This window comes from Setaria viridis, chromosome 5 (genome assembly GCF_005286985.2).
Source record: "Setaria viridis chromosome 5, Setaria_viridis_v4.0, whole genome shotgun sequence".
Lineage (NCBI taxonomy): Eukaryota > Viridiplantae > Streptophyta > Magnoliopsida > Poales > Poaceae > Setaria > Setaria viridis.
Genome location: NC_048267.2, coordinates 6,650,107 through 6,664,101, shown reverse-complemented (window position 1 = coordinate 6,664,101; position 13,995 = coordinate 6,650,107). Strand labels below are relative to the sequence as shown.

The following is a 13,995-nucleotide window of genomic DNA, read 5'->3' as shown; positions in this document are numbered from 1 at the left end:
AAATTTCGTTATACAAGTTTCCTTTTTATCATGCTTTATTGATTTATTAATTAATTATTTTCTGACGTCAAATCGAGATAATTACATAAATTTTGACGTGCTGTGGACAGATATGCAGGGAATGGTAGCCTTGGGTATAAGGGTGGCATGGCCGCGAAGTTGAACCTACCAGCGCGCGTCAGCCGTCAGCGCGCTTCCTAGCACGCGACGCGAAGCGGCCGGGTCCCGCGGGGTCCACCGTGCCAAACGACGCTTGCTACGCGCTTTGCGCCCGCACGCCGCACGTTTCTGTTTCTTTTTCTTTTCCATCTTTTGTTCAATTATTTTGTTCGTACCATTTGTAATCAAGTAAATATCATTATCCATATAAGTTACATATATAAGTTGTTTAACAACATTCTTATAAAAGTTGTAGAAAACATTATGCATATAAGTTATGTAAATAATAAAAGTTTCGTTACTAAATTTATCACGTAAGTTATTATTAGAAAAATATTATGCGTATAAATCATGTGTATAAACTTATAACTTTGTAAAAATAAAAATACAAACTTATTCCTTAGAAATTGTATGTACAAATTGTATGCATAAGATCTGCATACAATCTAAGTTGTGCTAAATAATTTGGGGAAATATTCGATGGAAACCACCATCTCGGTGGAAACATGAAAACCCCTCTAAACAACATACTTAGAAGTTTCTAAAAAAATTGAAACTATGCACATTTATAATTTGTCTAGATGTACTTTGTTGCAAAAGTTGAGATGCAAACTCGTTATAAAAAAATTCATATGAAAATGATAAAATTCAAGTTCATATGAATTGCAAAAATTTTATCTTATCATGCACTTGCACTCAAAATTTGTCATTTTTGTATGAATTTTTCTACATTGAGTTTGTATCTCAACTTTTGTAATAAAGTAAATCTATAGATACACAATGTGTGCATCATTTTAATTTTTTTGAAAATTTCTAAGTATGAATTTTAGAGTGGTTTTCACGTTTCCACCAAGATGGTGGTTTTCACCGAATATTTTCCCAAATAATTATATCATAGGAAGTTGTTAGTCTAAAGTTATGCATCGAAGTTATGATATAAGTCGAAAGTTGCGGAAATTATAATTTTCCAAAAATGGAAAGTTCGGGGATCGAGCACTGGCGGCCCTCCTGACGCACGTGCTAATTAGAAGTGCTCTGTTGATGCTCATTATTGAAATACTTTTAGTGCGATTTGAATGGTGTTTTCATGCATATTCTTATACTAACCCACCACTTGGCACCTAAAATAACCCCATATTCGTATATGTGTTGTGTTTTGGACCATATTGTAAAATCATAGGAATACGACATAAATGAAGTGTTTTTCTACAAATTGAATTTGGACATGGACTTTGGACAACACAAGAAATCTACACGAGAAAGACGAGGACCAGCAGAGACCAAAAGAGGGTAAGCCGATTGGCCCAGGACCCATAGGCCCACATTCGATGAACCATCATTCCAGATGACTTAGAGGCGAAGTATGTGGTGATTTGGCAAGTCAATCTCATGGTCAAGCTAAGGGAAACTCAAGATTGGAAGGTCAGAAGGCCCGCAGAAGTAGTAGATCTTGCATGAGACATATCTACCTCTTCCAGACTCCAATTAGGGTGAACTTGGTGTCTAAATTGTATGGCTCGAAAAGATCTACAACTTTAGTACAGAAAGTTTTGGCGTTTGAGGCCGGGAAGGTGGCGAAATCGCCTAGGCCGATCGGCCCAGCGGGCCCAGGCTGATCGGCCTAGCCCGTTTCTGGCTCCGATCGATGTGCCCTTCACCCCACGGCACCTCTGGACTATAAATATACCCAATTTTCATCGACACATAGAATCCATCCACCAAAACTCGACGAAACCTAGGGCTATCACTAGATGGAGCTGACGGCCGCCGCAAGTCTTCGGCGTTGTCTAGGAGATGGTTTAGGCCGCCCCAAGCTGCCATGGCCTCCTTGCGTGGTTTGTGCCATGATGGAGTTTAGGAGCTAGTTGTGATCATCAATGGTATGTACTCGGAGGTGATGATCTAAATACATCTATTATGTGAGAAATGTTCTTGTCATCCGATCTGTTAGCGACTTAATGCCTCCTTTTATGCTTTCTACTTATCATAAATATGCTTGTTCCTTAGTCTAATTTGCGATTAGACTATATAGAATGCTTTATGTAATAATGGTGATTAGATCTAGTATGTTGACCCTTCTTGATAGCTAGACATGTTCATCTGTGTTCGTGCCCTTAAACTGCCTGCGCCGATAGGGGGGATCGTGACGGGGTTTGCTTTCGTGTAAGGTGGGAGTTTTAGGGAGGTTGACTGGAGCTAGTAGTTTAAAGATTGCTTTAGATAAGATGCATGATATACTTGCTCGTTGGCTGGAACTACAACTAGAAAATGATAGGCTCTTGCTACCCTTAGTGGTATTATATCATATATATCTGTGGATGTGATCTACCCTTATTCATGATATCAATCTTTACAACAAGTTTGCCTTCATATGTGATCTATGCTTCATGTTAAGATAGATCCGTTAGAATAGATAGAAAACTCTAGCCAGTTCGCTGCCGATCCACGGATTGATAAACCTTAGATGGAATACTCTAAGGGAAAAGGTACGATGATCCGTGCGCTTGCAGTTCACAAATTAGCGTGCTAACTATCGTCAACACGCTCTGGCATGGTTGCCACCGTGTAATACAACCTGAAAACTGCCTTCGAAGTTCGATGCAAGTGATATGGTGACGAAAAATTAGTGGGTCATAAGACCCAAACCAAGTTCTTGAGTTAAGTAGGTAAATAAGGGACTTTTTCACTAGAAATAAGTCACATTCATCTCTTAACAAATATTGTACTACTGTAAGATTTTTTGGATTTTTTTACCATGGGTCCTCTAATTTTGCGTGGCATGCTAGACATATGATGTTTTCTCATTCTTTAGCGCATTCACAGTTACATACAGTACATACACATGAACCCGACTAAAAAATGCGCATGCATGCATTAGTCCTTCGGTAGGAATTTTTTAGTGAGGTCACAGATAGTACATACCCAAGAACCTTATTTTTTTAATCCATATTTAGATATTTTGTGCTCCATACACCACCTTTCAATTTTTGGCTCAAGCACCCACCCCACTACTTTAGGCGAGCCTGTGGACAAGCACACACAACATATTCGGTTTACCGGTTAGTTAGCATGCGGGGGCGTTTCTCTATATAGAAGAAAACTTCCAACCGAAAAGGCTAATTATCATCATTTGAAAAGTCAACTAATATTAGGTTGAGAGAATGTTATTGTTGATTTAAATGATAATTAATATAACTTCTTAGAAAAAAACTCATAGCAAACACGGTCTAAAATCTAAATCTAAAGTTCTTAAAAACAAGTGGTACACAAATTTAGGAAGGAGCACACAAAATCACTTAATATTTGAGAGAGGGAGAGATTTTAGTGCTCCCGATCCATCAAGTGCACCCATGGACCTAGCCGGAGCCGATTGCATCCGCGGGATGCACCGGGAAGGTGTAGATGCACTAATAATGTGACCCTTATGCACATCTTGCATTTTAGCCGCTGCTAGCGCAGTACAACAATAACTCATCTAAAACGTTCAATATGCATCCAAGGGGTGCAACTACCCCAGTGCACGGGAGCATCCTAATGGTCTGGAGCACTGGAACCTTCCTCTTTTGATATGATCAACAAAGCTAGCTTTCCCTCAAAGTATTCCCATGTTTATATTGAATCCACAAGAATCAATAGTTGAACAGATATAGGATTTTATATCTAACCAAGCGGATCAACCATAGTGTGAAATACTATTGCATATAAATAAGAAGTATATAGACTAAAGAGCATATTAGGATAAATTATAGAGTAGGGTTTTAGCTGGATCTTCCTAGTGTTTTTTCTTATATGAATCTGTGTAAATAAAATTTATAGCATAATAGACCATATCATCAATATTCATATCTCAAATGTCTTTAAACTACCATCCTCCTCAATTCATCTCTCGACTATCCCTTCCCCGTCCGATCGAGAAAGAGAATTAACAAATCCTAAGGCAAAGGGGCGAGAAATCCAAGGCAACTCTTCCTCCAGGCTTTCTTTCCGCACTATTATGGACAGTCAAATAATAGGAAAAATTGGATTCAATTATCAACCGGTCCTATCGAAAATATGATTGACTATGGATTCGAGCCATAGCACATGGTTTCATAAAATCTGTATCTAAATCGAGCGGGTTTCCACGAAGAAGATCTTGTTGAATATGTTCAATTCGATATTGGTAGGAGAAGAACCTGACTCGGTATTCTTAAAAAAAGAGGGAAGTAGAACCAAGTCACTCGGTATTCTTAAAAAAAAAGAGGGGAAGCAGAATCAAGTCCTGCCTTACAGGCAACCCCTATCAGTATTTTTGTTTGTAGGGAACACATAGACAATGCTAAGTAGCAATGTTTACCACATCTAGTTATCTGTCAAGAACGATCATGCAATACATGCTATATAGCCTAACAATTGCTTACACTACTAAACAATAACATGACCAAGATATATATAAGGCATATAAAAGGATATGGACAAATCTTTCATACAAGTCAAGTACATCACTGTAGTGTACTTTGATGGTGAGGATCAATTGCGGCTTCTTCAACCATGGCTACCCTATATATGCATGAACTACGTTAATATGTTTTGGTGGCTCTCCCTTGAGGAACGTGATCACAAGTTGAATATATCCGTGTCCCAAACTCTTCCTGTTTAATGCTGCATTCTTGGTCGTGGGTCATATTTATAGTCTACTATAACTTGGTGATGTTAAATCAGGATTAATCGACTCAAAATTATGGTTGAGCCGATCAGCCTAAGGTAATTTCTTTCATATGTGTTCAATTTTCTAAAATCTCAATTGTGGAATCTTCTAGAGGGAAGCCCGTGGCTTTCAAGTGGGTTCATCCTTGCAAATATCCTCAGGAGTGTCCTTCAAAGGTTGAACCAAGATCATTTCATGTACACGCATTCCTAGCTTCCTTGTTTGAATATTCTTTTGCATCTTTTGCAAGGCTCCAATTCAATGTCTTCATCCTCAAGGAAGCTTCTAGTATCACCGGCTTGTATCGGCCTTGAATTCCACTGGGCCTATCAGCTAAGGGCACCGGAGTCCAGGACAGGCTTTTGAACCCTCCCTCGAGGCCTATTTTTCTTCTCGCATCCACCTTCTCATTCTAGAAGTTTGTTCCTAAATGTGTCTTGTTAGGGATTGCCCATATATGTCAGCATTTCTTATCAATATGCAATATGCTTCAAAATAAACGACATATAGAAATTTGAGGCTAATGTTAGATGCCAAGTGGTGTATAATATATGATTATGAAATGAATTTTCACTAAAATTTGTAGCAAAATATGTGCATAGCAAGCTTCAATATCACCCTCCCATGATTAGCTTATGCTCAAACTCGAGAAAGTGGTCCTTATAAAGATCAGTGTTGCACTCACGTTGTCTTTACATGTAATCATTATAGCATATGTGTAAATCATGTGTAGTGAGGGGCTTTAAATCATATGTAGTGTTGCTCAAACTTAAGAAAGTGGTCGAGGCTTTATGTGTAGCTTGATAAGGAAAACAAAAGCTATGGCTATGGAAAATCACGTAAACCATAAATGTTGTCAATTCAAATGAAAGTTATGGCAATTCAATTCGATGCTAGGTATACTATGATATTTTCTCTTGCTCTTAGCACATCTAGATTACATTGACACACCAAAGTGAAGGTAATATGTGTTTTCTTCTGTAAGAGTTAAAGCTATAAATCATATGCATCAGCTTTTATTGGTAGAATCATTATTGTATAGAACATGTATAACTGCATAGGAATTCACAATCACTGATAATTAAAGACAACAGAATGCAAGTGCAGATCATTCTTCCTTCGAACACTGAGGCCCATTTCCTCTGTCATATCAAGCTCAGACAGCTTCACCCCGATTGTAAGAGTCCAATCGAAGTGGTAAAGGAGTGCGGCGAGTGTAAGTTCCATGTTTGAGTGCGCGAATAGTATGTCGGGGCATATTCTTCGGCCCGAACCGAATGGTATGTACTCAAAGTTTGTGCCGTTAAAATCAATTGTACTATCCTCGAACCTCTCGGGCTTGAACTCTTCAGGATCTTTCCAATGTTTAGGATCTCTGCCAAGTGCCCATGCGTTCGCAAACATTGTTGTTCCCTTTGGCACGTCATACCCAAGGATCTTGCACGACTCCCTGGACTCTATTGGGACAAGAAGTGGTGCAGATGGATGCAACCTCAATGTCTCTTTGCTAACAAGCTTCAGGTACTTTATTGGTGTCAAATCGTCCTCGGTGACTTTTGGCTTTCCATTAAGAACGCTGCGCAATTCGGCTTGTGCTCTCTTCATCGTCTTTGGGTTTCTCATGAGCTCCGACATGGCCCATTGCAGGGTAGTTGCTGATGTCTCACTTCCCGCGCCGAATAGATCCTACTTGCATTGAGAGATTTTAATTCAGACCAGGTACAAAAATAATAGAAACATTATATTGATATAAAGAAAAGGATGAAACTGAAAGGAAAACACAGTACTAAGCAGCTGCAATCTTGAATCTAGCAACTGCACAGTCTGCACTTACAAAGATAAGTGATTTGATGCTTCCCATGGTGAGAGGAACACTGAGGCCACCTTCCCTCTGTATTCTCAGGAGGACGATTGCGGCCCTCCGCTCCTCGTGTTGTCTGATGGCATGTTCGATGAGCTCGAAGGTCTTGAGGTGGCTCGCATACGCTCGCCGTGCTACGCCGCCGCCAATGAAGCTCACAAACCACGAGGACGGGAACACTTCGCCGAGGCTGAACCCCGCGGTGAGCTTGTTCAGCTCCTCGACCGCCTCGAAGAACTTCTCCCGCCTCTCAAACCTGTCCCCGATCATGGCGCGCACCGTCGAGTCGGCGATCACCGCGGCGACGCGCTCGCCCACGTTCACCGGCTCTCCCGGCGGGGTCGCCGCGACGGCGGCGGCGAGGCGGGCCGCCTCCTCCTCCCGGACGCGGCGGAACGACTGGACGCGCCGGGCGCCGAGCAGCTCCGAGACTCTGATCCTCCGGAGCTGCCGCCACAGGTCGCCGTATGGCGCTAACCCCAGCCCGTACCCGTCGGCGTTCGCCATCCTGACGGTCGTGTTCCACGCCGGCCGCGACGCGAAGGTGGCGTCGTGCGCCCGCATGATCTCGCCGGCGGCGATTGGGGACGAGGCGACCACGACGGGGACCTCGCCGAGCTCGAGGTACATGAGCGGCGCGTCCAGGCTGCGGGCGAGGTCGGCCAGGGCGCGGTGGACGAGCGGCTTGCCGATGAGGTGGTGCAGGCTGCCGATCACCGGCAGCCGCCACGGGCCTGGTGGCAGCCTAACGCCACCGCGACCACGACGCCTGAGCTGCTTAAGAAGTAGGAATGGGAAGACGAGAGCCATGGACAGGTAGAGGAGGCACGTTGCTTGCTCCATTGACAGGAGAGCCATGGACAGGTAGATCAGGTGCTTTATGTTGTTCTTGTTTTTGTGATGGCCTACTGAGGTGTTAGTATATATATAGAGATTTGCAGGTCATTCGTGCATCAGACAAAAGCATATTTTCCCATTCACATTGGCGCTGCAGCCGTGCATGTGTCATCGTGGAGTGCGTCATCACACTCTGGTGTGCAGTCACTGATCACAGCTCGATGCCTGGTTAAGAACCTTTGCTTGCATCCTTGTGAATTGTGATTTGTCGAGGGACTTGATCAAGTACATGTACATCTCGTCGATGGTCTCACGCAACTTCAGTAAGCTAGCTTGGAAATTGATCTGCTATGTAGTGTTGCTCAATGAATGCAACCATGCATGCCACGATCAGGTCGACAGATTCAGACGGCTCTTAATCTTTTTGTGCAAGAAGACATTGTATGCTGGGGGATGCTGTCATGCAAAACGACGCTGGGGAACTGGACTTTCTGGAGCACTGATCGCTACATAGGGAAGCTGCAGATGTCATGGCCATCCTCTTTGCCATGTCGTCGTCCACCACTGCTGCCTGTGAAGGTGGAGGCGACAACAGAGCATTTTCTTTTCTTTCCTATAAAGTTTTTGACATGTACTACTAGTCAATAGTCCCTTCTAGAAGCAAGAGCAACACTTGCATTTACAGTGCGTTACATGACATGGTAGTATACATAACATATAACAACAAATGTTTAATTTGCTGGCATTTGTATAAAAAACATATGTTACATATATCTCTGTTGTCTATTGGCTTGCAGCCTATTTCTTCGTTGGTGACTGAAGTCACTGAACCCATTTACACTTGGTGGTTTAAGGCCCTGTTTGGCCTACCACATTATTTCTTTTCTTGAAATGAGGAGCTACTTGCTATATATGAAATCATGTGCCCCAAGAATTAGTGGACGGAACATCATCTGATCAGTTTCAGCGGCCGAATCATGGCGTTGTCCTCATGATCCAAAATCTGCAGATAACAACAATAAAACAATCAAGCATTCACAATCATCAGCAGCTAAACAATCAAACTAAGCAGGTCTTGCAGAGTTGTAATAATCAACTAAGGGTACGCACGTGGCAATGGTAGACGTATCCTGGCTCGGCCGTGGCGTCGAACGGGTACGCCCTGCCGGTGTCGACCATCAGGAACTTCACCACCACCGTCGTCACGAAACCCGGCGCGATCTTCACCACGTTCTTCCACGTCCTCTCGTGCTCCGGCACCGCCACCTCCTCCCCGACGGCATGCCGCGCCACGCCGCACCTGGCCGCGTCGTTGAGCCTCTCCATGCAGCGCTTGAACTCCTCCAGCTCGACGAGCCCGCGAACGCGCACGGCCTGGAACGTGGCCAGGTGGAGGTGCAGCGGGTGGTTGTCCGCCGTGAGGTTGATCACCTCCCACACCTCCGTCGTGCCGGCCCGCGGCGTCTCCGTCGCCGGGTCCTCCGGCCGCTTCCCGTTGATGTACAGGTGTGTCGGGTTGCCCGTCGCCTCGTCCTCGTACTCGTACATCACGATGTACCGCCTCTGCGCCGCCTCTTCCTCGGCGACCTTGACGTACTCCAGCAGCCGCGCCGGCACCCTGGAGTGGTCGTCCCACAGCCTCGCCGGCGCGACGACGAACTTCATCACCTTGCCGGTGAGGTGGTCCGGCGAGTCGCCGTCGGGGTACGGGTACGGCGCCGTGTTGACGACCTCGAGCTCCGCCTCGGACGACTCGGAGAAGTCGACGACGACGTCGAACGCCTCGGCCACGGCGACGAGGAGGTGCGTCACGGCGACCGGCCGGGGCAGGTAGCTGGCGTCGGAGCCGATGACGTGGAATGGGAGGCCGTTGGACAGCGAGAGGTTGAAGAAGCGCGCGTTGCTGGCGTTGATGATGCGGAAGCGGTAGCGGCGGCGCGCGACGGGGAGGAACGGCCAGGCCTTGCCGTTGACGGTGACGGCGTCGCCGAAGTACTCGGGCTGCCACTGCGGGTGGACGCCGGGGTTGTCGCCGGTGCAGTTCATGTAGAGGGAGCCGTCGGCGTAGAAGCTGCGGTCGGCGAGCACGAGCACCCGGTCGAGCGCGTCGCCGCAGGGGAGCCCGAGCGGCGCCTCCGCCGCCGGGTTGCGGATGACGTAGGCGCCGAGGAGGCCGGCGAGGAGGTTGGCGCGGGTGAGGCCGAGCGCGTGGTCGTGGTACCACAGCACGCCGCCGGGGGACTGCGCGTTCGGGTACGCGTACGTGGGGGTCGTCCACGTGGGGCCCCTCTCGCGGAACCCGGCGGTGAACCAGGCGTTGGCGTGGCCGTCGGACTGCGGCGGGTGGACGCCGCCGTGGAGGTGGACGACGGTGGGCACGCCGCCGGCGCGGGGGATGGCGACGGGCACGGTGGGGTCCCACGGCAGGATGTGGCGGTCGGGGAGGTGGTTCTCCCACGTCACCCACAGCGGGACCCCCTGCAGGGCCTCGATGGTGGGCCCCGGGAACGTCGCGCTCTCCGCCGACGTGCCGAACGCGAACACGGTGGTCGCCGGCAGGTCGCGGTGGAATTTCTGCGATTTATGCATACACGGACACAAATATCAGTTGAATTTGAACAGGCTTCAAACACATCTTTATCACTTGTGCAAATCGAAATCTCAATCAGGATCGAAAGAAATTAACGCACCCATTTCTTCTGGTACATCCCGATGGTGAGGTGAGTCGGCGCGGGGCGGCCGTACTTGAGCGAGTAGCCGAGGACCTTGGGCATCTGGGGAAGCAAGTCGACGTACATTTCCAGGGATGCGGCCACCTTCTCAAGAGTATCCTCCGACACCGGCGGCCCAGGCCTGAACCCGGCGGCAACGCCCACGGCGGCGACGAGGAGGAGGAGGAGAAGAGCAGCGACCTCCGCTCTGACGGGGACCATTTCGACCGGCCGGACTAGCTGTTGCTTGCTGCCTCTGCATGCAAGAGCCAAGACCAAGACAGGAGCACACTGAAATAGCATCAGGATGCCATGGAAATGGGTAGACGCACAAGGATGGCTAGTGCGTGGAGCTCATCATTTGGGAGCTCGGGTAGTGCGGCCATCTCTGCGCGCGGCGCCGATCGGTGGTCGGGGAGAACTTTTTGAGAGGAGCACTAGCGGCGATCATCAGGTACATGTTGGCGAGCATGCATGCGTGCGTGCACCAATACATTTTTCAGATCAAGATCATGGTCAGCTACTCCAAATGTTCATGCGATGTGGAGCTCCCACTACGGTGACTAAGTTAGTGGCACTTGTATGCATATATTATGCAACAGGTTGATGTTGGCACGCATGCTCGAGCCGTACAGCTAGTGTGATGGGCAGATGGATTTGCTAAACCATATGCATGGATGATGAAGACCCCCTAATGGAGCAAGCATTTCTAGTTATACTACACTCAGAGGCGGCATGGCTTACTCTGGAAAGCAAATAAACAAGGGCCAACAACAATCGATTCAATCACTCTCGAGCGCACCATCTCTATAACACGTCAGTTCAAGCAGAAATTGGGTAGCTTTTGAAGTGATGATGGTAGGACATGAACTGATACAATAGACGCTCAGTTCTCTTTGAGATCATATATTAAGTAGCTTTTCTATGGAAGGTGCTAATTTTCAGGAAATATTTTTTTTCCTATTGCAACACGAACGAGCACCAAGTACGCACGCACGGCGCATTTGCACAAGGTTTGGTGCCAATACACCAAATAAAATCAACCCCAAGAATCTAAGTTTTGGTGACAGCACACCCTCGTCAAGATAGGAAAACTGGGTGAAAGCAAAAGAGAATTAAGAGAAAACGTGGAATGCCATTTTAATTAGTTTATTCTATTAGTTTTTGGTCGACGCAATCACCTAAATGACTAAAACTTGCACCCCTTCGTAGTCAACACAATATCTATGACTTTATTCTAAGTCGAGATTGAGGAAACTTTACGTCCTTGCATTCACACCTATTCGCACACATTGCGTGCAGAAATCCTTAGCGCTCAAGTGTAGGAGTTGTGAATAAACAAATTAGTAGGATCATGCATGTACATGCACGAGAGTCAATAGATAATTTCCTTGCTTGTTCGTCTGGCAACGGCGTTCTTAACCCACGCATCTAGCCAATCGTCAACCATGGCTTGTAATTAAGAACTCCATGTTCGTATTCGTATATACATCGGAGGGTTTTTTTCGGTACTAACACACGGAATTAGTACCGGATCTAAATTTTCGATTCCTGGAGGCCTTTTAGCACCAGGTCACAAATCACCCGGTACTAGAGTCATGGAGACTTTTCGTACCGGGTCATAACACCATCTTTAGTACTAGGTGGTGTAGTGATCCGGTACTAATGGCTCTTCATGAGTTACTTCAAAAGAAAAATATATCTAACTCCATCACATGTGCTGTGTAGGTGAGATGGTAAGAAAGGTTCGCGCAAGACTTAAGATCGTAGGTTTGAATCTCATGGAGAGAGTAGCAGCTTTACGCTTCAGCTAGTACTTCAGCTGCTGACCTCGCTCACTTCTTCCTTAAGTAAATAAGATACTATTGTTAATTTAATCAGAAGATCAGTTCGTAACAACAAGCCGATGAGCTGCATGCTTATTTGAGCGCCGAATCCTTGCGCGCGCGGCGACGGCGTCGATCATCAGGGGCCCAATTAAATCGATCGGTTGATGGATGATGCCCGGCTTAATTTGCGTGGTTCCGCTGTTGTGAAAGCGTGCGGGACGACGTTGCTTTGCAGCTGCTGGCCTGAGAAATGTTGATGCAGCGCTAGGCTAGCCGTCCAGGTGTGGAGGCAACGTGCAACGCGCCACGCCAACAGCAGGTGGCAGGGTTGCATGATGCGTAGCAGATAACCCATCGATTCGGTCGTCACCGAACTTATCTTTTTTCCGAATCAAGACGCTCACATACACGCACGTATGGTTATTTCTACGAACGCACACATGCAATCCTACTTTTATGAGTACCTTTGAAAGACTGAATCGGTAAATCCTCGAGATTGACGAAGTCACCACTGGCGTCTTGCTATCGACAGGCATGTCACCCACCACTAAAAGAATAACGCTAGTAAAAATTTTAAATAAATCAAAAAAATACAAGCACCAGTACCGAGTCGAGGACTCGAACCCTGAATTTTGCAATTCAATCCGATCCTCTCTTCAACTGGGATAACACGATTTTTCATTCAGAGTCAGCGTAAAAAAAGTCAATATAAAGTAATAAAGTCAAATAAAAAAATAGCTGGACTGCAGAGATAAAGCTTCCCTGGCGTGATAATTATACGTGGAATGGATGATAATTATACTCTTCAGACCAAAGCTAAGCGTGGACTGTCTCATCCCCAGACCCAGAGATGCCACTGTGTGATCAGGAGGGCGAGACACATACAGCACCTGTTCACATCCTGTTATCTACGCCAGGGAGGCTTGGTACCGATTACTGACTGACTACAGGCTCTCTGATGTCTCCCCTGAAAGCACTGATGATCGGTTCAGACGCAAAGGATTCAACTCACTGGTTATCCTGGGCGCATGCTGCTATGGATCAATGCAACGAGTGAAATCCAAAGGGTTACCGAGGAGTAAGTGGAGCTTTAGAGTCGTGCAGGCGCCAAGGATCTGGCTGGTCTAGCAATAGAAAGACAGTTTATTTCCCTAGTTATTACCGTAGTCAATATGTTCAAGGGCACGAATGTAATGTATTAACCAGAAAGATAACAAAACTAATTAAGAAACTTAACTTTCTTAATGCAATGATGCGCAGTTCTCCTGTGTGTTCAAGGAAATGATTATATTAATCAGTTGTGATGTATGGAAGAAATGCAGGGTACTCTACCAGTAGCTAGACGGATTGCTAAGAAACGAAACTTTTTATAATCTAAAATTCTGCTGTGATTTATATAGACACAGCGAATTGGAGTGTACTGAACCAAGTCCATCTACATTACCTGTGATGCTACAAAAAGGCTCTTCAGGTTTCCAGTGAACAGTGAACCCTAATACTTCTGCCTCTACTTCCTGTATGAGATCAGAAAGCATTAATCCAAATGGATGGTATCCAAAGTTTCACTTGCAAATAATGATGCCTAATGGCAAGTCAAGAAATGAGATCTTATATGAGTGTATGAGAAAAGCACCAATCGGTTAAGAAAAGGCAGGATGCCTACAAGCATGTCCAGAACTAAGTCACATGGACTCCAGAATCCATAGAAGTATGGAAAGCAGAAGAATACCTTGTATTCCTATCCATTTGCTATGCGCTGTTTTCTCAATAGCACATGCACTTGAGCACAGTATCACAAAAGGGTTTACTTTAGAAAACTCTCCAGTTGTACATAGCCTCTTTGTACCCTTTCTTGGATCAGAAGCTTGCTCAAAACTTTCGGGAAAATGAGCATCAAAAGGTCATGAATGC

General features: G+C 46.0%; 2 protein-coding genes across 2 annotated transcripts; both read right to left on the bottom strand.

The window, feature by feature from the left end:
* Positions 1–5,917: 5,917 nt before the first annotated feature.
* LOC117858894 (desmethyl-deoxy-podophyllotoxin synthase) lies at positions 5,918–7,565 on the bottom strand. The gene is made up of 2 exons (XM_072293898.1): positions 6,681–7,565; positions 5,918–6,532 (listed from the first exon to the last, which is right to left on the bottom strand). The coding sequence occupies exons 1-2, from the start codon at positions 7,563–7,565 to the stop codon at positions 5,918–5,920; spliced, it is 1,500 nt and encodes a 499-aa protein (XP_072149999.1).
* Positions 7,566–8,093: 528 nt separating this feature from the next.
* On the bottom strand, positions 8,094–11,013 carry LOC117855900 (multicopper oxidase LPR1 homolog 1). Its single transcript, XM_034738296.2, has 3 exons — positions 10,235–11,013; positions 8,655–10,118; positions 8,094–8,547 (listed from the first exon to the last, which is right to left on the bottom strand). The coding sequence occupies exons 1-3, from the start codon at positions 10,556–10,558 to the stop codon at positions 8,494–8,496; spliced, it is 1,842 nt and encodes a 613-aa protein (XP_034594187.1). The 5' UTR covers positions 10,559–11,013; the 3' UTR covers positions 8,094–8,493.
* Positions 11,014–13,995: the final 2,982 nt, after the last annotated feature.